A 23,612-nucleotide genomic window follows, 5' to 3' on the forward strand; every position below is an offset into this window, starting at 1 on the left:
AAATGGATCCACGTAATTTTATCAAAAAGTGCCTGACCACTCAACCTACTACAACACAGCCCACACAAGCCATGAAAAGGATCACACTGCCATACATCAGAAACATCTCAGAAACCACCAACAGATTATTACAACCATATGGCATCTCTGTAGCACACAAACCAACAAAATCACTCCAAAATATCCTAAGTAAATCAAAAGACCCAGTTGCCCAAAAAGAAAAAACAGGAGTCATCTACAACATACTGTGTAAGGACTGTAACAAACACTACATAGGACAAACAGGCAGAAGACTAGCAGAACGCATCCATGAGCGCCAACTAGCAGTCAGAAGACATGATGAAAATCCCTTAATTGCACAACACATGGACAGACTCAACCACAGTTTTAACTGGGAAACTGTCAGCATTTTAGACCAAGCCAAATCCAAACATGCAAGAGAATTCTTGGAAGCCTGGTATTCAGACAAGGCAGCAATTAACAGACACATAGAGATAAACAGCATCTACATACTATTCAAAAGAGACAAAAGACCAGAAGATCGCCTCACCAGCAATCAATCACCAGCAGTCATCTCCAGCAATCATCACCCAAATAAGCAAAGGTCACCACCAGGCACACAATCAAGCAGTCAACATACACTAATCAATGAACTACCAGAAGAGCAAAACAGAACTCCCACCCCCACTAGTACTGGCAAAGCAGGCCACAGCAGATAAATAGAGAGCAAACCTCATCCCATTTTAGCACTGAAGATGTTACCTAGCCGGGTAATGAAATGTTTGCAAGAAAAGAACCAAGCTCAGAGAACCCCAAGGGCTCCACATATTTCACTCTACATAATTACAAGTCATGAATTCCATTCCCTGTAGCTGTTGCTCCCGGAGGCCTGCCTTCTCACCTCACATAAAGTTTTTAAGGGTTCTTTGGGTACTTTAGAGATCCTACACCAATCCCCACAGCTAAACCCCTTTCTCTTACTCAGTCTTTCAACAGCACTTACCCAGCAGCTGCACCAGATGACCACCTGATGGCACCTACAATATATGTAAACTCTTTGCTGCCACCTAGTGTTCGACAAGTAAAACAGTGTTCCATGGTTTTAAGGATTTCTTTTTTAAAAAGCCAATCACTAAATGATAAAAAAAAAAAGGGGGAAAAAAAGGGGAAAAAAAGTGCAGTTCATGGAGTAAACAGGGCATTGTCTATGCCAACTGGAGGAAGCTTTTCACATGGTAGATGATGTTGGATGGGACTGGAATTTCAGCTGAGAAACTACCAATCATGCTCAGCTGAAAGTATGCTTAAATGCTCAGAATACTGTGCATTTAAAGCTGTATGGACAGCACACAGCAAAGACCTATTCCAGTTGCACCATAAGAGCGTGCTGTGGGTACAGTAAGATTTAGGGCAGCATAGTTTCCTGCTAGCTTTGGAACAGGAAAGGAGCAGCAGTGAGTGTGGCCTCTGTGTGTCAGCCCAGTTCAATTTTGTTTAATTCTGTTTTATTTAACCATCTCTTTAAAGCTGCTATGACTAGCAGTGTGCTAATAATGAAGATGTACTCTCTGTAGCTCAGTTTATCTTTTTAATTTGCAATTAGCAGATCTACTTCCTATCTTTACAGATTTACTAATTGCTGGTGAATTGGTCCCTACACTGGCACCCTGCTTACAACGTAGTTGTTTGTACTCTTGAAATAACCAAGGATCATCTTTAAAGAATAAATGTTTGATGTAACCAATGAGATTTGGAGTGAATAAACCAGCAGAACCATCCATGTCATGGTTCGCTTTCCTATTTTTATTTTCAGAGTATGTGAATACATCAGCACGCTGGAACATGTCCATTTCAGTGATGGCACATCTCAGCCACCTGTAACTATCACCCAAGCCCAGCAGGTGGCCGGGGAAGCTCAGGGTGACGTTCAGTCTACAGACTCACCCCAGGAACTGATTCTGGAGCAAGAGGCAGCCTTGAGGAACAATCCTGTCATCCAGCCAGTATCCATTCAGGATCTCATCAAGGAAGGCAGTAAGGGAAGAGCTTTTGATTTTCGGGGAGGCAGCCTGATGACTGGGAGCAGCGCTGCCAAGGCTATCCTTACCCTCTCTACTCAGGCCGACAGGTATTAGCAGCCACGCACTGGATGAACTTCTGGATTTATTTCAAACCCAATAGTGGGGGAATGTTGCCATTTTCACAACCTGGATCAGTATAATGAGTGTCCAGAATTAGAGAGGTATTTTGTCACTGTTTTAAGACATGTATCAGGGGATGCTGAAAATTATTCTTAGGTCATTGTCCTTATTCAGTATCTTTCCATTCTGAAATTCCCATGCATGAACATAACAGATACATGAAAGACAGAGGAGTGCATAATTTCTAGTCAATTAGTCTTCTGATTTAATGATGAGAAATCTAGATATGCCACCCACGCACACTCCATTTTTGCAGCCCAAAAAGGCCAAGAAAATTGTACTGTGGAATTCAGATGCAAACTATCAGAAGCAACAATGTAACATGTCACAAGATACTCTGGAGAGGAAGAGGAAGTGGGCTATAATTGTTTTACAGTTAGATACATAAATAAATCAATGGACACTTCCTACTGCTCTCTTCAACTTTCATTGCCAGGAAGAAATGTTGCAGCCAGTTCAGTTATCCTATGCTTGATTATTGTGGTTAAAAGTTGGCTTGAATCTAACTATGGTTAATACTGTCAGATAACATTGCAAACTGTTTAGGAAAAAGAAAGTGACAGCTTCAAGCAACCCCTCCTCCTGGCTGTGTAAGAAAATAAAGTAGGAGAAACGCACAAGGCTGAAGCTCATTGTGGTTCATTCTCAGCATGCTGCATAATAATTTAATGCGATGTGCTTCATGATTTTTGTAAAAAAAGATGCCAGATTTCTCAAGTGTCTTTTCTATAGAATTCCTTTAAACTCATTTTTAGAAGTTATCTTCATTTGGAAATGAATATCTAAAATAAGAATTTATTGTACATTTGCTGTATATTTTTTCTGAACTACCATAAATCAGCATTTTCATATACGTTTTATTCCATATCTGACTGTACTATTTCTGTATTCAGTATATTCTCAATTTTTCCCCTGTGTTTTGTTGACTACCTAATTGATCAAAAGTTGGGTTACTTGAGGCCAACAAAATCAAATTAGTCCTTGCTGGTTCTGTTAGGATTCAGAAATACCCCTTTCCTTGTTAATCTGATTCTCGCTGTTTTGAGTTCCTTACTGTTACGTCCATGTGCTAAACTCTTGCATGTAGAGGAGGGAAAAGGTATAGTAACTCATGTCTGTTTAGTTGCTTATATGAAAATCGGGAGTGAAGATTTGATCAGGGAGTAATATATTCTGCCTCTTTCCATGAAGGCTATTTGAAGATGCTGTTGACAAACTGAACCTGATGGCTTTGGGAGGTTTCCTGTACCAGCTGAAAAAGGCCTCCCAGTCCCAGCTCTTCCAGTCGGTTACAGACACAGTTGATTACTCTTTGGCCATGCCAGGTATGCTTCTTGATTCAAAATATGGATGCAAAGCTGCTAACAATACACATTCAGAGCATTGATACTGAAGGATCTCAACTGGTTGCCAGTTGTTTCTGGGGTTCAGGTCAAGATGTTGGTCTTAACCTTCAAAGTTTTCATCAGTTTGGAACCCATATTTCTGAAGACTCATCTGTCTTGATGATTAACATCTTGCAGAAGAGGGCGCCCATACTTGCTATGCTTGCTTTTCACCAGACTAGGCCTTCTGCATCACCTCCCAAGCTGTGAGACGTTCTTTCTTCAAAGCTGAGACTGGTCCCCACCTTTGCTATTTCAAAAGGAGTTAAGCCAATATCTCTTTAACCTGCCTTGTTAAAACTGCTAGTAGTTGGCTTTAAATGTTCAACAGTTGTCTTATATTTTCATCCTACACCTGCTGAGTGGAACATCTTTCTAAGCAGACATGTATAGTATTTCACTGTTAATATTGGTTTAATTTGCCTTTTATATTGTTTTTGAAATTTCCTATAACCGCCTTATTGTCTTCTCTCAGAAAACCATTAAGTTATCTTCTCTGAATGCCCTCCTGTACTGAGGTGCAAGAAATAGATTTCAGTGATGCCCCCCTCCCGCCTCCATTCTGAATGCCCCAATGAGGCACTGACTTCATTGCCTTTTTGGCACCCGGCAAATATTGTCTCAGGCATCTTAATCAGTCAGTATGCTAATTTTAAACATATAGGGTGCTTAGAAACTTTTTAATTATTCTGCCTGCTGCTTTTATTTTTTAGTGTTATTCAGTTTAATTACTTGATTACTGTATTTTATAGCAGTGTTCCTCAACCTTGTCAGCTTGGAGATGTGTGGACTTCAACTCCCAGAATTCCTGGCTGGGGAATTCTGGGAGTTGAAGTCCACACATCTCCAAGCTGACAAGGTTGAGGAACACTGTTTTATAGTATATTTTAGCTGTTTTTAGAATTGTATTGTTTCTTTTTATTGTGCTGTATGTCACTTTGGGAAAAATTTGGTTTTGAAGAGTTACTTACAAAGTTTAAATATAATGAATTACTGAACTAATTGCAGGAAACAGTGAAAAAGTTGGGTGTGTATGTATATATTGCATTATTTTAATCTTTTATTTATATTACCAAATATTCTACTCATTTTTAACTTGTAGGAGAAATAAAATCCACTCAGGAAAGGAGAAGCGCCCTTCATTTGTTCCGTCTAGGAGGAGCTGTGCTCCGAATTGTGAGGAGTAAAAGTCGTCCTCTGCTCCATCTTATGCGCTGTTGGCACCTAGTGGCTCCTCACTTAGTGGAAGTGAGTGAAATTGGGCCTGGGAAGAGAGAAGTGTATAGAATTTATAGTATTTTCACATTGCAAATGGCACCCCAATATTTTTATTTTATTTTATTTAGAAAAATTAGAAACTGCTTCATTTCAGAGGCTCTAAGAGTATATTAAATCAAAACACAATGCAAGGAACAATGTAGTAGCATAAAAAAAATAACGATCAGTAATGAAGCAATTCTTTCTCTACCTGCTTAATCACCAGAAGCCTTCTGGGAAAGCCAGATTTTAACTATTCTCTGTAAGGCCATAAGAGTGGGGCCATCTTGCTTTCACATGTAAGTTGTTCTAAAAGAGGTGAGCAGCCACCAAGAACATCTGCCTCCAAATTCTCTTCCATCCAGCTTTCTGACAGGAGGGAACTATCAGGTGTTCCCCATTCACCTGGATCAAGTGGGTCTTTAAGATACCCACCTCCCAAATGATACAGAGCTTTATAGGTAATAACCAACCCTAAATTGGACTTGGAAACCAACCGGTAACCAGTGCAACACCTGTAACAGCAATATTATGTGGCAATACCATGATTGTCCCGTAAGCACATAAGCAACCACATTTTGCGCTAGTCGAAGTTTCCAAGTGGTCTTGAAGGGCAGCCCCATGTAGAGCAAGTTGCAGTATTCCAGATGTAAGGTGACATAGGTGGGGGTAACCATCTTCCAAGCATCTAGTGAAAGGGCTTAAAAAGATCTATGAAGGTAAATGAAACCCTATAAGAAAGATTATGCTCCAGAGAATGTTTCTCTAACTTGGTGCCTTCCAGAAATACTGACCTACAGTTTCTGCATCCACAGCCAACATTGTCAGTACAAATGCTGGATGGGGATGATAGGAGTTGGAAGACAACAACTCCTGAGGAAACCCTGCGAGGTGACTTGTACTGCTGTCACTTCCCAAATCCTTATATAATTGGCATTTGGGGTTTTCTATTTTACATGTCTATTTTTTGTACAGTATATATTTATCCGTTCAACTGTGGTATCCCATATATTTGATACACCTTGCAGCCATTTTTTTTTTAAATGCTAATACTTTTGTCCTCAAGGTGAACTTGCTACATGGCAGTCAAATTATATGTGGGGGATAAAAGAAGCCAAAGCAAAAATAACCAAACAATCAAATCCCTTGGTTTATAGGTATGGGAGCCCTTCTTTAGCTTAGATTCCTGTCAGGACTTCTATGTTTTCCTCAGTTTTGTTGCTCAAACTGCTTTGTTATGATACATTTTGCTTCCACTTCTCTCGTTGCAGGCTGCCTGCCATAAAGAAACACATGTCTCTCGGAAGGCTGTTTCCTTTATCCATGACATCCTAACAGAGGTTCTGACAGACTGGAACGAACCCCCTCATTTTCACTTCAGCGAGGCACTTTTCCGTCCCTTTGAGCGCATCATGCAGCTAGAACTTTGTGATGAAGACATTCAGGACCAGGCAAGCTAGATTTTGGTTAGGCAAGGAGGATCTCTCCTCAGGTTTTTAAGTTTTGATTTTTAAAAAATTATTATATGCTTAGTGGATGCTATTTTGCATTTGTTTATAATGACAAAGACGTGACGGAAGACGGGCGTTCTTCCTGTAGATGCAGAAATATCACAGTGATATTGAGAATAAAATTTAGCATTTGGAGATTTCTGGACTTCATTTTTAATAAGAAAAAAATGTATAGATGTAGGAATATAAGCACTATCTGTCAAAATCCTTAGGATCAGAGAGGAATTGAGTTGGATTTTTAATAGAAACTGGAGGTTCAGCATTATGCGTAACACATTACCCTGAATAGCTGAAACAGAAAACACTGACCAGTTGTATCAGTGAGGTAAAGGTATCCCAATTCAAAATGTTGGTTTATATTACCACAGAACAGATATTTTTAGTGCTATGATTAGAAACATATAGCTGATAAAGAACTTTATAACAGCAACGTGTCTTCCATATCCTGGTTTCTTTGATACATACATATGACTTCCATGAGGGTGTAGTGCCATGTTCAGAACGTTCCAGAACTAAGGACTTTCATTTTTCAGGAGCTCCTCATCTCATTCCCAATGCTCATATTTCTCACACTTTTCCAGGTTGTCCTCCATACTACTGTAGTGTATGAATTCACTTGGTAAATAACCTTATCCAGATTTCATCATATGTACAGCAATTCATTGAAATTAATGGGCCTTGTGAGTCTGAACTACAAGTTGTTCTTGTTAGCAACTGCCTTGTACAGCAACTGTTCTCAATTATGACGGTGATGGAAAAGTAACTTTGTGACCAATCCTCGCATTTATGACCTTTGCAGGTCTGCAAAGCAAAAGAAAGTTGAAATAAGGTCACAAGTAGAGTCATGGTTTCACTTAGCAACCGCTTCGCTTAATGACCAAATTGCCGGTCTCAATTGTGGTCACTAGATAAGGACCGCCTGTAATTGTTTGCCTGATCCCAGTGAGTCTGTTCTGAACCTAGTTAAGTCTAGATAAGTCTTTGTGTTTGTTATTTTCTTGTAACACTTTCTATGCTTCAATTGTACCAGGTAGTCACATCTATAGGAGAGTTGGTGGAGGTGTGCTCAACTCGAATTCAGTCAGGTTGGAGACCATTGTTCAGTGCTTTAGAAACTGTGCGCAGCAGCAGCAAGTCAGAAGTTAAAGAGTACCTTGTTGGAGAGTATTTGATGGGTGAGGTTCTCTAATTCTCTCTGCCCCCTCCCCCTGCTTTATGAATTAATTTCTGAAAACCAATATGTTGTAAAATACCTAACAATACTGGCTAAACTGGTAAATTAAAGCTAATATAAAAGTTTGTTGCTAAATATTAAAAATAATCAGTGGAAATGTAATTGTATTTCTATTTCTGTTTGGTAAATCAACCTTGATTGTTATTGCTCTAGTTTTCAGCATAATATTTCAGAAAAAAAGCTAATTATTTAGGATAACATAGCATTGATTTAAGAAATATCACTACCTACTGTATTACATTTGTGCTTGATTTTTGGAGCTAAGCATGAAGCCATGTAAACAGTCCATATGATAATTGTGTCTTTATAAACTTAGCACATGTACCAAAACCATTTCCACACCACACTGTTTTTACTCCCCAATACCTCACAGTTTCAGTATGAAATTGACCTGTGTTCATCTGACCTCACAGTGTTAGGAACATACAGGGAATGCCATGCCTACTGCTCACTGTAGCTGACTAATAGGAGAATGCAAAAAAACTATCCAATCAGGGTATTCTCCTCTGAGGGTCTCACTCCCACTGCCAGGCTGCACACCCACAGGGCTGTCCGTCCAAAATAGAGATTGAGCCTCAGGGAGAATAACTTTTTAAGGAATCAGGCTTTCAGCATATCCAAACTAAAATAATATAACATACTAGCTGATTACTGTTTTTAAAAGTCTGGGTGCAATGATCCTGTACTGGGCTTAAATTTCTTCTTTTCTTCTTGCACAGCTAAGCTGCTGTTCCAGGAAGACTTCCAAACAACAAAATCCTTGAGCAAACTCCTTGCTAGCTATTTAAACTCGGGATGGTGGTTCTGTTTGTTCAGGATATTAGCAATGATCCCTCTTAGGCTTCTGTGCTAGACTTAAAAAGGATTTTTTTAGGCTACTGCAGATCCTGGAGAGCAGCAGTAACAACAAGACTCTCACTGCTGCTCCACCAAAAAGTGAAATAAAGTCATAGAAACTACCTCCTCCAGATTTTAGTTTGTGAATGCATTTGCTTGGCCGTTTGCCACGAAGTGGAACACTTGCTATGAGGCCAAGTTTTCCAGCTGCAAGGCTGACTTTCCTCCTGCATTTAAAAACCACTTAGGTTGTGAAATAACAGTGTGTTGCCATTTGAGGAATAAAGTATTTTCCTAAATGTAATTGAATGTTGCCATGGCGGCTGGAGTGGAGTGGAGGGGTATAGCTTAGAACACCTACGGACAGGCACCAAGAACAGGTTCCTGGTACTCGTAGTCGAGAGGCAAAAAGAGGCCAAAGTTTCTAGCAGTGGGAAAACAAGCCTTCCACAAATTCTGTGGAACTGTACTACTGCAAAAAAAAAAAAAAAAAGAAGTCCAGTTTTGTTTCTGTTTCAGATTAATCAATACAGAACCAGGGAGAAAAAAAGATTCAGCTCAGGCATCAAGGGAACACTGAAATTTGCAGCTGATTTTGAACTGGTGCAGAGTGCCAATGTGGATGTGACTCACGTTTGCCAGCATCTACCCCATAGTTGGTTGACTTTAAATCTTTAGTTGAAGGTTGTTCAGAGCCAAAAATGTGGGGTGGGGCTCCGGATTAGCTTCGTTTGCTTTCAGTATATTGCCATGAGCTCCAACATGATTAAGGATGAAGATCAATATTACCGAAAACCAAAACAAAAACAAAAAAAAAGATGCCCAAACTACAACCAATAGCTTTTGCAAACTGAACTGATGTGAAATGTGCTATCACCTAGCAGCCACTTTTTCATGGAAAGTATTCATCCCTCCAAGCGTTTAATAATTAAGTTATCCAGCTGGTAATCAAAGTCCCAGCCGGATGCTTGATTGAGGCAGGGTGGACATTCTCCTAGATTCAACTCCTTCCATACTGAACAGTTCAATCAGTAGGGAGCCACAATTATTTTGCAATTATGCAATTAATTATGCAGTTATGACCTTTGCATAATTGGATGAAGATGTACAATATTTTTATTTATCTGATTTATAGCCCTATCTCCCTACTGCAGGGCTTTATTCAGGCTGCAAAAAAACCAGGTGAACACGAGACAGCAACACGGAGGTTACGAAAACTGGAACTTTCTAATGCTAATTAGTAGTTTCTTGGATTTTTTTTCAGTCCAGATACTATGTTTATCTTATACTTGAGTGAGTACTGTTACAGGAAGCTGCTTCATGCTGAATTAGACCATTAGCCCCCTGGTATCAGTGCTGATTAGCAGAGGTTCTGCAAGGCTGGACTTGGAATTTTTTCATATTATAAAGGTTCCAGGGATTAAATCTATGGCCTTCTAATAAATACCACCCTAAGTATTACTATTGGAATCAGAACCCAAAGTTCCTGTTTTTTGTTCAGTGTAAGACACATGTATGTTTGCTGAGTCTGTCTTGGTTTAATGTGGCACTGAAAACATTACCCTGTGCTGTAGTCCTAAGTACATCTACCTCTGCATAAACCTTCTTAGGATTTATCTTTGGGGCTTAATTTTAAAATGCTTTAATTTTAAAATTTTGAAGTGGACATACTTCAAAATAAGCCCACCACATTATATACTCTGAAGCCATTTAGCTTCTAGAAAATGGAACATTTTATAATCAGCTAAATCTTTTCTTTCTCTCTAAGGAAAATGCCAGGCTCCAGTGTTTGATGTCTTTGAAGCATTTCTAAATACTGACAACATCCAAGTCTTTGCAAATGCAGCCACAAGTTATATCATATGTCTTATGAAGTTTGTCAAAGGACTGGGTAAAACTCTCTCTCTCTCTTTCTTTTTTAAGAAAAAAATGGGCACATTCTGTGTTGTATGAGAATTCATGTTTGTTGAAACAGATGGCAAGCAATGTACTGGAGGGTAGCCAACACCAAGAACTGCTTCTGAATGCATTTTTAAAACTACAACAATTTGTGACTTTCTTTTACTGAATGCTGAAGTATCAGCTCTGTGATTTATAGAAGTGGACCCATATGGAGCTTTTATAACGTTCTGCTGCCATCCACCCCCATCCCCATAACGTTCCAAGAATACTGGTGAACTTTTTGTATTGTATTTCAGATAGTTCTTTTTCTGTTTTCTGGGGGTTACCATGTTCCCATTTTATGCCTTCATTAGCATTCACTAACAGCTGTAGGAGAATTTTATGCAGCTTTCCTTCTTGCTGCTCTAAATTCAGTATTGGCCAGACTCTAAAACCTAGGAGTGCAGACGCTTGCTGAAGACCAACAAGACAAAAATCAGCATAGTTTCTTAAAAGCCTTTATTATATAAAGAAAAAATGTAATAGAAGGACATGCTCTGATTCCTCATCATTGGCTGAAATCAAAACAGAATATTTCTCTGCATATAAGATTCAACAACATCAGGCAGGATCAGGAGAGGTCAACTCTTCCCAGTCCACAAATGCCTGCTTATATATCCAAAATTTCTATTCTACCCTAAGCTTTGTTCGTTATCATATCATTGCTTTATTTGGATTGCACAAAGAACTCAGTCAATTTGGCTTGCCTGGAATTGATTTTAGGAGAAAGAATATTGGGATATATAAATTAACCTTATATTTAGCAGGAGAAAGAGGGTGACATGAAATGAGGTATGTAACATGGAAGTAATGTGTTGGCATCACGGTGTGATACAAGGGAGTTGTGCTTGTCCCCATGTACTTTAGATTAAATTGGTTAAATAGATGCCCTGCTATGGAAGATCCAGTAGGTCACCACCTGAGCACCTTACTCAGAGATGCTCATCGAATTTCTTTTTCACAAGAATCTTCACAAGAATAATTATGTGAATAATAATAAATAATTGGAGCTAGAGCATTCATTTTCTCTCTTGCCTCTTCTATTCCTCCTTAGTATAGCTTGCATAACTGAATAATTGGATGGTTGAATAACTGGTTGAATACAGTTGAATATCCAGTGAATAACTGGATGGTTCAGTGGAGTTGAGGCACAGAAAAACAGTCCTTGGGGCAGTGATTCTCAACCTCAGTGACTTTTAGATGTGTGAACTTCAACTCCCAGAATTCCCGAGCCATGCATGCTGGCTGGGGAATTCTGGGAGTTGAAGCCCATACATCTTAAAGTTGCTGAGGTTGAGAAACACTGCTTTAGAGTAAGCACAGCACTTTGTCAATAGTGTAGTATGTTTGCTACCAGCACTTGAATGCTGAGGGAAAGATGGATACACTGACCCTCCAGCAGAGTGCCTTAGTGCAAGCAGGATTTAACACATCATATTTGATCCCTGCAACCAAGCCAACAGTTTCTGCATATACTCCCAAGTGCTTTTTCTGTCTCCCCCTACCTGTTAATCCTCTTAAACCCTGTTTTATTTTGTGCCTGAGTAAATCTTTCTGGATTTCACTGACATACAGCTCAAACTAGCAATAGTCTTCTCATCTATTATGACTCACCTTTTTCTTTCTCCCCTTGCAGGGGAAGCAGACTGCAAGGATATAGGTGACTGTACATCAGGGTACCTGTCTACAGATTTGTGCCTTCCTGCTCTTGATTATCTCAGGAGGTGTTCCCAGGTGGGCAGAATGAAGCCATGCAGACTCAGCTGTCATCCCATTGAAGGCACTTAAATTAGTTCCTGAACAGAGGCCCTTCCACACAGTGAGCTGCTCATATGCATTAAAGAGCTGGTTTCTGAATGTGGAGAAACCTGCCTTAGCGGAGACAGCTGCACACGTCAAATGTCAAGTGGTACATTCTAGACTGAAATAGTCAGGATTTGGGGCTTCTCCTATAATATTGCTTTTATTATAATGCCACATGATTCACACTTAGGTGTGCAATGGGTGGAAGAGTTTCACACGTAAATTCTGTTTGTCACATTTACTGTCAGATTTCCAAGTAATCAGTATTAACAGTTGGAAGTGCCTTGTAAAAATAGTGAAATTAAGATCACAATAAAGGTGGAAGAAAATCATTTCAAAGTTATATAATGATCCACATTTCCATTCCCATATTTACCACCGTTCTCTTCTCTGCCACCTAATCATTGCTGCAATTTGTTTCAACCAGCTAGACTATCAAAAATAAAAAAAATATTTTAGTGGAGTGTTTTTTAAATATGCAGGCGTTCCACCTGAAGCTTAATCTCATGATATGCCAGTGGAAATTTCAAACCAATCACACTATGTCTGTCCCTTTTTAGCTACTTGCCAAAATCTACAAAATGCCCTTGAAGCCTATTTTTCTCAGTGGGAAATTTGCTAACCTACCCCAAAAGACCCAGGAACGATCCGCAAGCAGTGAGGATGGCATTGAATGTGTCCTTTCTGAGTTTGATGATGACACAGGTAAGCAAACGTGGCCCTAAAGAAGAATGGACTTATATATCACATACTAACAAATGTGGTTCCTTAGCCACGTCATGTGAAGTTCAACAAATAGATTCTTTACAAATTGATGCACTGAAGATACATATAGCACCCAGAAATTCAAATCACAACCAGACATCATGGCCATTTATGAAGGAAATAAGTTGGTAGAATGGAAAAGTTGGCAACCATAAAACAGTTTTCTTAAGAAAGGAAAAAAGACGTAGGCTTGAATTTCTCTTTGTGATTAATTGCCCTGATAACTTTTCCTTGGGAGCCTGAAATGTTAGCACAAAGTTAAGGAGAGAGAAGGTGTCATCTTCTGCACGTGCCCATTATCAGTTATCATAGGGGCTTTAGAAGATTTCCTGCAGCCATGGAGGGGTGGACTAGAAGTCCTTCAAGGTTCTGTCTAATTATGATTCCCCTCATTCCATCTGAAGCAGATTAAGCATATGCGTTATGCAATGCAAATCTGCTTGCATAAATTTCTCCCCCATTATATTACAGCTTTTTAATGTGCAAATACAAGCTGGAGTCTAGCCACTGTGGGAAAAGAAAACATCTCCAGATGGAGGTGTACATGGAATCTGATCTCCAGTCTGTTCCAGAATAGGGAAGTGCAACTCGACTACTATAAAGTGCTAGATCTGCTGTAAAGCCTGAAGTTGCCATAATTGCTAGCTTAGGGAACATTTCCTCTATAACGTTGCCTGAGGAATTTCTGCTGCAGACCCATTGTCTATTTGATTATTTGTCAACTCAGTTCCTCTGCGTTCCCCATTTTTACGTGGCGATAACTCTGTGATGTACATCTGAGAGCAAACAGATCAGTGATTTTAAGAGAACAGCATTATTTGTGCAAGCATCATTATTTCACAAGATGCTATATTTGATAGGCTGTGTATATACAATGTACATTACAGTATAATGCCTTGTTTCAGCAGAGAACTGCACATCTCACTCTCTGTCCTCAACTGGAACCAGTTCCAGACAAGATCCTAATGGACAATTTGTGTCTTGTATATACCATATTTTACAAGGGATCCAGAGTTTTATTCTATTTTTTATATTTAATTTCTACCTCACCTTTCTGTTTATACCAATAATCAAAGTGACTTGCTGTCATCGCCCTTTTGTAACACTCTTGTATTTTCCTATCACTTGTATCATCTGGGTTTTTTTCCTCATTGAAAATGAATATGTCAACAAGAGAAAGATACTATAAAAAACAGCATAGTTGTGCTAATAACCTTCTAAATGGAACTAGCCTAGGTGGATATCAGAGGTGCGAACTGGTCTGTGTGCAGTTCCCCAAGCTGGTCAAACAGCTTGTCCTTTTCATTTTACGAAGTGGATAATCCTGCTTTGGAACCAGGTTCTGCTCCTCCTCTTTGATTAGTGAGCTTCTAGTTTTTGAAGGGCTGCCCCCTTGAATGTGCTGTTACATCAGAGTAGAAGAAAATTTGGGCCTGTAAATTGATTGTGGGGCATTGCATGAAAACAGTAGATGATTTGGCAGCTAAATTTGGGCAAAGAGACAAGGGAAGATATCAATTCAGATATCAGATGCTCACAGGGTAGATTTCTTTCCTGGCAAACCTGGCATATGGCATCTAAATTAGCCTTTGCTGGAAGCCAGGAAGCCAAGTCATACATCCAGCCTCTAATAAAATAAAAACAGACATAATTGGAAGAAAGAAGTATGAATCTGGGAAAAGATCCAGAAAGCTTATACATTATCCATATCCTTTTACATAAGATTTTGTTTCCCTAGGCCTTATTAATGTCTGGATCATTCTGCTAGAAGAACTGACAACTGCCATATCCAATTGTCCCCGACAGCACCAGCCTCCTACCCTGGATTTGCTCTTTGAGCTACTAAGAGATGTTACCAAAACACCAGGTAATTGACTGGGTTTCAGTGCAAAAAATTACAAGCACATCCAGTTTCCATCATGGGTGTCCACAGAGAATGTGCCAAAATCTGCAAGATAGTAGTCATGGCACCTAAATGAAGCCTTGCCCCAAAAGCAGTGGGGCTTATACAGTAATACCTCGGGATACGAACGCCTCTGCTTGCGAATTTTTCAGGTTACGACCAGCTCCGGCCCCAAAAATTTACCTCGGTTTGCGAACTCCGCCTCGGGGTACGAACCGGATCGGCGGCCATTTTCCACCGTGACACGTGGTCTGTGGCCATTTTCCGCCCGTGCCACGTGGTCCGCGGCCATTTTCTGCCCGTGCCATGTGGTCCGCGGCCATTTTTCCGCCCGTGCCACGTGGTCCGCGGCTGTTTTTCTGGCCCTGCCGCATGGTCCGCGGCCGTTTTCGCGCCGCGCCGGGCTGTTTTCGCGCCGCGCCGGGCTGTTTTCGCACCGCGCCAGGCCGTTTTCGCACCGGGCCGTTTTCGCGCCGCGCCGGGCCATTTTCGCGCCGCGCTGCGCCGCACCCGGCCATTTTCGCGCCGCACCACGCCGCGCTGGGCCGTTTTTGCGCCGCACCGCGCCAGGCCGTTTTCGCGCCACGCCGGGCCATTGCCGCGCTGCGCTGCGCTGCACCCGGCCATTTTCGCACCGCGCCGCGCCGGGCCATTTTCGCGCCGCGCCAGGCCGTTTTCGCACCGGGCCGTTTTCGCGCCGCGCCGGGCCATTTTCGCGCCGCGCTGCGCCGCACCCGGCCATTTTCGCGCCGCACCACGCCGCGCCCGGCCGCTTTCCCGCCCGACGCGTGGTCCGTGGACGCCAGAACGGATTAACGGTAATTACATTGAACCTTATGGGAAATTGCCTCGGGTTGCGACCAAATGCGGGCGGAGGGCGGAACGGATTAACCGGATTTACATTGAACCCTATGGGGAAATTTGCCTCGGGGTGCGACCAAATTCGGAGGGTGGAACGGATTAACCGGATTTACATTGAACCCTATGGGGAAATTTCCTTCGGGTTACGACCAACTCGGGATACGCCCAGAGTCACGGAACGGATTAAGTTCGTATCCCGAGGTACCACTGTATTATGATAACACACCTCCATTTTGTAGATTTTGACATACACACATGGACACCACTGATTTCCACATCTGCTCCAGAGAGGGTTTGATGCAGTGACCTAGATTCAGAGCTACCCTCTGCCAATCACTGTATCTCAGTTCAATCTACCTGATGGGTTTTTTTGTGGAAAAAATAATTGCAGGAACATTTTCTCTGAGCCTGTAGTATTAATTGAGTCTAACTGCTGGGAAACAAACAAAATGGAGGATCCTGGAATTGTGCAGAAAAGCACACCCAAGTGTACCATTTTCTTGCAATTTCCATTTGTACTCCCTGTTCTGTACCTTTATTAAAACTAGCTCATGCTGGTATATTTAAGAATTTTACATGATAGTTGGTAACTTAAATACAAATATAAAAACTGCTTACTGATCAAATGCTACTGTACTTCTTTTGACCCCAAATTAAATTATTTTAAAATTGGAAGAACAGGTTTAAGATAGAGATAGGAAGTACTTGGGTGCCCAAGGCCCTTTGCAATCCCTTGAACCTCCTAAGAGTACATTGCCAAAAGTCAATGGCAAACAAGTAATGCCAACATGTGTGTGCGTGTGTGTGTGCGTGTTTTGTCAATTGGCTTAACTCATTATTAAGTTAAAAACAAATCTCTTAAAATAGGGGGAAAAACAGCTCCAAAATTCTGACACTCTCCCTCCAGAATTACCATTTTATCACTGCTTTCTCTCTTTCCAGATCAGTAAGATAGTTTTAGGCTATTTAACTGTAGGCAACTTGGATATAAGTTCATAAAGGAGATATAAATTCATAAATAAAGCTATTGTAAGCTGGTAGCCATTTTACAAATCTATTGTCAATAAAAGACTATGTCTATACTGCATTTCCTTAATGTGACTATACTGAAGATCAGAAAGAATACCTGTTTATTTCAGAGAAATCAACTAAAGGTTGGTTATCACATTAAGCTTAGAAACATTATATGTCAATTTTATTTATTCACTGTTTTGTAAGATTTATAAAGCACTTCACTCCAGAGGCTCTAGGTAGTATACAGAATTATGTATGTATTTCATGTCTTCCTGATGCAAAAAGGAAAATTGAAGAAGATGGCTAGAATTGCTCAGTTAATAGCTCCATCATCTCTTTCCTGTCCACTTTCATTACCTGGTTCTCAATAGGCAAGCTGTGGTTCTTGGGGTGTTGTGGAGGTTAACTTTAGCATCCCTTACCATGGGCCATGTTGGCTGAGACTGCTGGGAATTAGAGTTCAGTAATAGCTGGAAGTCTGTAGCTTCTCCCTCTCTAGCCTAGTCAGTCAAAAATCCCTCTCCTTCTCTGTCTCTGTCTCTCTCGAGATGGAGCACCCTGAGTGAGGACATGAGTTCACCTAAGCATGTATTTGAAGGGGGAGGAGATCCTTTATCCTGCTGTTCTTCATCTTTTAGGCCCAGGATTTGGTATTTATGCAGTTGTACATCTCCTGCTCCCTACAATGTCTCTTTGGCTTCATCGCAGCCACAGCGATCATTCTTACTGGGATGGGGCTTCTGCTAATTTCAAACATGCCATTGGCCTTTCCTGTGAATTAGTGGTGGAGCACATTCAAAGTTTCATACATTCAGGTGAGTAGGGCACGTTTCACTTGTTAACCTTGCTGCAAATAAACTTGAATCATGCAATCATGCAGAGTAATCAAAATCATGTGGCTTTACCATTGAAGTGAGAAAGGAGCTATATTAAACTAGTTTAGTTTCTATGTTTATATATTCCATATTTCAGCAGACAAGGAGAAAATGGAATAATTCAGCCAGATTTCCTTGGTTTAAACTGACATTCCAAAAACGGAAATTCAATATTTGTTCACAGATTTCAAAAAAATTGAAACCTGTTTATTTATTTATACATACATACATACATACAATTTATATGGCCACTCATCTCACTGCAGACTCACCCAAACAGGAGTAATCTGAAACAGCTAAAAACAATTATAATAAATCAATTAATATACTATGCATCAGAGGTCCAAATAAATCTCCTTCAACGGCCTCCCCTAACTACCTGGTCCTAGTGCTTGAGAGAAAATCCAGGTCTTTAATGTCTAACAGAAGGTCAACAGGGTCAGGGCCATCTGGATCTCCAGGGGATCCTTCTCTACAGGGCAGGCACCATGATGGCAGAGAAGGCACATCTTCTGGGTACTTCAAGATAGCACTAATTAATAGAAGGGGGCCTGAGCATGCCCACCCTATCAGATCTGGTGGGGCAAGCAGAAACAATCAGAGACAGGTGATCCCACAAACAACCTAGTCCTATGCCATGTAGGGCTTCATAGGTGACAATCAACACCATGAATAGCTGGTTGTCACTTTTATACTGAAGTATCAAAACTATACAGTCTCAGTGTGAATACAATTATAGCCACAAATTAGAATAACACTCTCTAGACTGGCAGCAATAGTTTATATCCAAAGCTTCTAAATGCTTCTGTAACTACATAGACTGCCATATGATATCTGCATGATAGGGAATAGGTGTGCTAAAGTACAGCTAAGTGACTTAAGCCAGAGACTGAAAGCAAAATATTATTTATTCCGCAGAGTGATATTATCAGCTACTGCACAGTAGATCTCAGGCAGGCAAGCATCTCTAGATTAAAATCAATTAATTAAAATCAATCATGGTGCTTTTTATCAAGACTGAAGAATATCTTCTGCAGAAATAACAAATTGTGTCTAAGAATAAAATTTCAGATGGTTCACAAATTGTACTTATACATTAAATTTGGTTACTCATGAATCAATACCAAAACCCTAATACATATGGCAGTACCTAGTCAAACTTGGTTAATCTCAAAAACCTAAGTACTTGAATTGTAGCACTTGGTTAGTACTTGGATAGGAGACCAGAATTACCAGGGGTCTAGGCTGGATTAATAGGAAACAGACCAGTTCCATATCTTTTTTCAAAAAAATAATATGGATGTTCTCTGAGCTCACAAGAAGTAAAGGTAGACTTTACTTTTAGTAATACTTTTCTTTCTTTTTTAGATGTTGGCTATGAGAATATGATCAACACAATGCTCAAAGACCTTTTCAAGTTACTTGTAGCTTGTGTAGCAGAACCCACAGAAACCATCTCTAGAGTTGGGTGCTCATGTATCAGGTAATACAGATTTTCTTTCTGTATTTGTTCAACCGAGAATGGAGTAAATCAATATTTGTGTTGTTCAAGTATCTAAAAGTCCTGATGGTTTCCTATCCAAACAGATCATTTCATTTCATTAACACTAAATGAAAGGTTCAAGAAACAATGGAAGTTATGTTGCTCTTTTTATTATTGTTGTTGTTGCTTTCATTTTGTGATATGTTTTCTCTACCTAACATCTTGATGGTACATGATAAATTTATGTCTGGCTAAATGACTGTTATTTCTGTGAACCTCTCCTGGGTGACATGGACATGAAAATCAAATGCAGACAAAGACTCAAGCCTTTGACAGCACATAAGTCTCTTCAACAATTCTCTGGCAGTTTAATAAGGACTGTAATCTGATTGTCAACTGAAGGGGTGGAATCCAGTGTTCTTCTTCCCATAACTGAATAATTTAACATTTAGAATAAGAGAAGACCACTACCTTTTGCCTGTGTAGGCCTTTGCACATCTTCTGTGCAGCTACTCTGAAGGGTTGGGGAACTCCCTGAAGAGATTTTAAGGGTGTGAAGAGGGGTGAAGTTGAAAAAGTACAAGCAGATTCCAGTGGAGACTGGATCATACCCAAAGGATTATCAGATATCTACGTCTTCCACAATCTTTTTCCTTCTCAACAGATATGTACTAGTAACAGCTGGCCCTGTTTTTACTGAGGAAATGTGGAGGCTGGCCTGCTGTGCCTTAGAGGATGCTTTTTCAACTACTCTTGAACCAGTGAAGGTACAGCCTATATATTATTAAAAACTGTTTTCAACAGTTATGGGTGGTTCTTTCTGCTGTGTGTGAGTGTGTCTGTGGCTATTTATTCATACACGCACTATTCCTTCCTATACATTTTATGAATACTGATATGGCAGCGTTGTTTGTTTGAACTCACAACTTCATAAAGGTAGGTGTGCTCATGGGGACATCAGCCACCGTATATCAGGATGTGGACCCCCTTTACCCTAGATGTCATGCTCAGGTCTATCCACAAGGGGGGAGTAAAAAAAGTCAAGATAGTAGCCATGCCTATGCAATTGAAGTGCAGCCCATTTTTACATTGCTTATAAAAATGGATGGCTTCCAGTCAGAGTGATTGTCTCAGTTTTTTTACTCTTTTTCTGACCATGTTCCTTTTTTAAAAAAATGCTGACAGAAAGTGCCAACAGAAAAAAACGATTATACAATAAAGAAAAAAATACTAAATATCTTATAGTGATTAAAATAAATATGACAAAAAACCCAATGAATAATAAATCCTTATAATTATAAATAACAACATAAAATTAATTCAATTCTTATATTTTTAATTATTTTTTATTTTTACGTTTTATTGAAATTTTTTAAAAAGTACACAAAGAATAATTTATGGCCAGAAAAACCCACACAAAAAGAAATGTTAAAAAAGGTAATATAGGCCCATCTAACTGATAATCAAATTAATTATTAAATTATATTACCTAAACAAAAAGGAAAAAAATGAACAAACAAAAAAAAGCCCTAAGAAATAATATAGTAAATTAATATAAATTACCAAAATATATCATATATTATTTCACAACAAAATATCAAATTATAAAATTGTCTGTTCTAATAGAATATTATGAAATCTAGGCCAAAAGGCAACATATTTTTTATTATTATAAAAATGCTTTTTCCAAAATAGATAAATTACACATTTGTTGAATCCAGTCCATGATGTCTGGACTAGTAGTAAATTTGCACTCTCTCAGTATAATTCTCTTAACTATTTCCAATGCCCAGTATAACCAAAGTTCCTCAAAAATAGCCAAATTTCAGTTTTGTGATATAATTCAAGATAGCATTCACATCTTTAACATGAAAACGTTTACCATGAATCTAATTATATATGTTACAATATTATTCCAAAAATAGCAACAACCAAATCATATGGGTTAATGTACCCTGAAATTTCTGAAATTACTAGCAAAGAAAATCTACACTCCATCCTTTCTGGTGCATTTTTTGAAGAGTCCAATACACTTGGAATAAAATCTTTTGATGAATTAATTTCAATCTCAAGACCAAAGAAACAAATTTAACATTTTTAAAGACTTGTTTCCGTTGATGTTCCATTATCAGATATTCCAATAATTTATTCCATGAATTGTAAATATCAGTAATTTCCGACTTTTGGGGAAGAAATGGTGGACTAAATCTGATTTCGCAAAAAGAAGAGTCAACAGCCATTGCAGAATGAAGAGCCGGCAAGTAGATCGGCTATTTGATAATTCCTCTCCAGACAAGAAGAGGACCTGAGCTCACTCACAAGTGCTCCAGATAGTTGCTCCTTGCAAGGAGACCGCAAGATGGTGGTCTCCAGTGGGTTTAGAGCTCTGGAAGACAAGGGAATAGACATCTTGCTCTAACTTCAGTCAGCACCTTTGAAAGAACACTGGGTTTCATACTTCCTTTTCTAATAATTTTTGGATTAGAATTGCTTGTTAACTGCTTTTCAGCTATTAGGAACCTTTGGATCAACACATTTCACAGCACCGAGTGAGTTTCCTTCAATCCTTAATGAAATAAGTTTTAAATACAAGTTTAAGGACTTTTAAAAAACTTGGCAGAATAAACAGCAAAAGGGTGATTAAAACTTTGATTTAGAAACTTAGAAGTTACAAATGGACTAAGGGTCGAGATAAATTTGAAATAAGATTTTGGAATTAATTATAAAGAATCCTTCCCATGGGACAATGCTTTTGTTTTGAATTCTTTTAAAAAAATAAGATAAGACTTTAAAAATTCTAGAGGGAACTAGAAGGAACTAAAGATTACAATTAAAGGAGAAGAACACTCAAACTCGACTTACAAGTACAGAATGAACCAAAATATTTTAACATTGGACACATTGAAGGATATTTTTGAACACTGGACCCAGAAGTTAATTTTAAGAATGTCCACCTCTATAGATTGTGTTTAAAAGATGTTATGGAAGAGGAACAAGTTTTACCTGACAAGATTGAGACTGCTTTGAAAGTGGATTTACAAATGACAGGCTACAAGAATGACATGGAAAAAGATGTTACACTGGATGTACAAAATAATAATAATAATAATAATAATAATAATAATAATAATAGATATAAAAATAACAAACCAAGAGAGTGACCTGGATAATTTTCCCATATTGGACTTACAAAAGAGGCTTGTTAAAGCTTTGAAGAATTTTGTGAGAAGGGACAAAGAAAAAATGAAAAGAAATCAAGTTCTAGGACATTTATTTGAAGGGACTAAAGATCAAGATTGTTAAAAGTAAAAGAAAGGAATTAAAGTTGGTTTATTTGATCAAGGTTAAAATAGATATGTTGTTATCTCTGGTAACCTTTTTGCTGACATCAGGACTGAAATGACGAGGCTTTAAGGATTTGTTTATAGATATAAGATGGGATATGGGAAGAAGAGATCATTGGTTGTATTTTAAGAGAAGGTGATAAGTTACTAAAATTGTTTATACTTGTGATGAAGGGGGAAGTAATTTATATTTTTATTTTCTTTTTCTTTACTATATTGTTATTTTTTCTTTTCTATTTTTCTTTCTATTTTTTTCTTTTCTGCACCTTTTATTTTTTATTTTTATTCTTTTTATTCTTTTAGTTTGTATTAGTTTTTATTGTTGTAATTGTAATTTTTAATAAAATTACTGTAAAAAATTATAAATGTCAGTAATCTCAACTTCAAATTTATTTTTATTTTTCTGATATAGATAGAAAGTCAGTTTGATTTCAAAAGCAGACTCCATAATCGTATTATGATAGATCTTGAGAAAAGATATAAAGGCAAAATATTTTATAGAATCTATACAAAGGGTGAATTCTATTCTTGTACAGTAATTTACAGATATAATGGATTACAAAGGCACCAATTATTAACTTGTTCCAGTTAATAGTGTAACCAGAGTATAAACCATGTTGCTGTTCACTTCAGTAACCTTTGGTAATGACATTACACAATTAGTAAAGATCATCAGCATATCAGAATAATTTATATTGACATGCCCCTGGCCTCTGTTGTGTAGTTGGACTGCTTCCCATTATAGTGGATGTTGGTGAACATTTGTTGCGTGGCTCAACAAACTGTGTTTAGTTTGTGAATGTTGGTTGCACCATCTTAATAAATGAACCATCTTAATAAATAGTTGTGGTATGAGTCAAAAGTTAACTATACTAGCAAGCTTAAGTTCTTATATTAGAAAATAGAAAGAATGACTAGTAATAGGGTAATATGAGAAAGCACTATTCAGCTTTTTACATTGTTTGAGATATAGATTATTATACCTACAACATGTTGTCTCTCTGTAGAATCTCTTGGGCTATTTCCACAGTGGCTCTGAAAATCTGAGCAGTGATGCCTGTGAGGTGAAAATGGCAGCTCCTTCCCTCTCGCCAAGTGCCGAAGCTGAATACTGGAGAATAAGGGCGATGGCCCAACAAGTAAATGACTTTGTTCTATATTTAACTGGTCTGTGCACTGATGCACTCTTAAGACTTCT

General features: G+C 38.8%; 1 protein-coding gene across 1 annotated transcript in view; it reads left to right on the forward strand.

The window, feature by feature from the left end:
* Positions 1 to 23,612, forward strand: part of ARFGEF3 (ARFGEF family member 3) — an 86,395-nt gene that overhangs the window by 51,535 nt on the left and 11,248 nt on the right. The window contains exons 19-31 of the mRNA XM_007433314.4: positions 1,814 to 2,128; positions 3,393 to 3,526; positions 4,689 to 4,834; positions 6,115 to 6,294; positions 7,385 to 7,529; positions 10,194 to 10,316; positions 12,003 to 12,100; positions 12,730 to 12,874; positions 14,673 to 14,801; positions 17,351 to 17,527; positions 18,956 to 19,070; positions 19,735 to 19,837; positions 23,422 to 23,553. Of these exons, the coding sequence (XP_007433376.3) occupies positions 1,814 to 2,128; positions 3,393 to 3,526; positions 4,689 to 4,834; positions 6,115 to 6,294; positions 7,385 to 7,529; positions 10,194 to 10,316; positions 12,003 to 12,100; positions 12,730 to 12,874; positions 14,673 to 14,801; positions 17,351 to 17,527; positions 18,956 to 19,070; positions 19,735 to 19,837; positions 23,422 to 23,553 (1,942 nt within the window). The remainder of the gene's footprint in view (positions 1 to 1,813; positions 2,129 to 3,392; positions 3,527 to 4,688; positions 4,835 to 6,114; positions 6,295 to 7,384; positions 7,530 to 10,193; positions 10,317 to 12,002; positions 12,101 to 12,729; positions 12,875 to 14,672; positions 14,802 to 17,350; positions 17,528 to 18,955; positions 19,071 to 19,734; positions 19,838 to 23,421; positions 23,554 to 23,612) is intronic.

Source organism: Python bivittatus, unplaced genomic scaffold, assembly GCF_059951505.1.
Source record: "Python bivittatus isolate LINGU-HERP-01145 unplaced genomic scaffold, Pbiv_v1 ctg000020_np1212, whole genome shotgun sequence".
Classification (NCBI taxonomy): Eukaryota; Metazoa; Chordata; class Lepidosauria; order Squamata; family Pythonidae; genus Python; species Python bivittatus.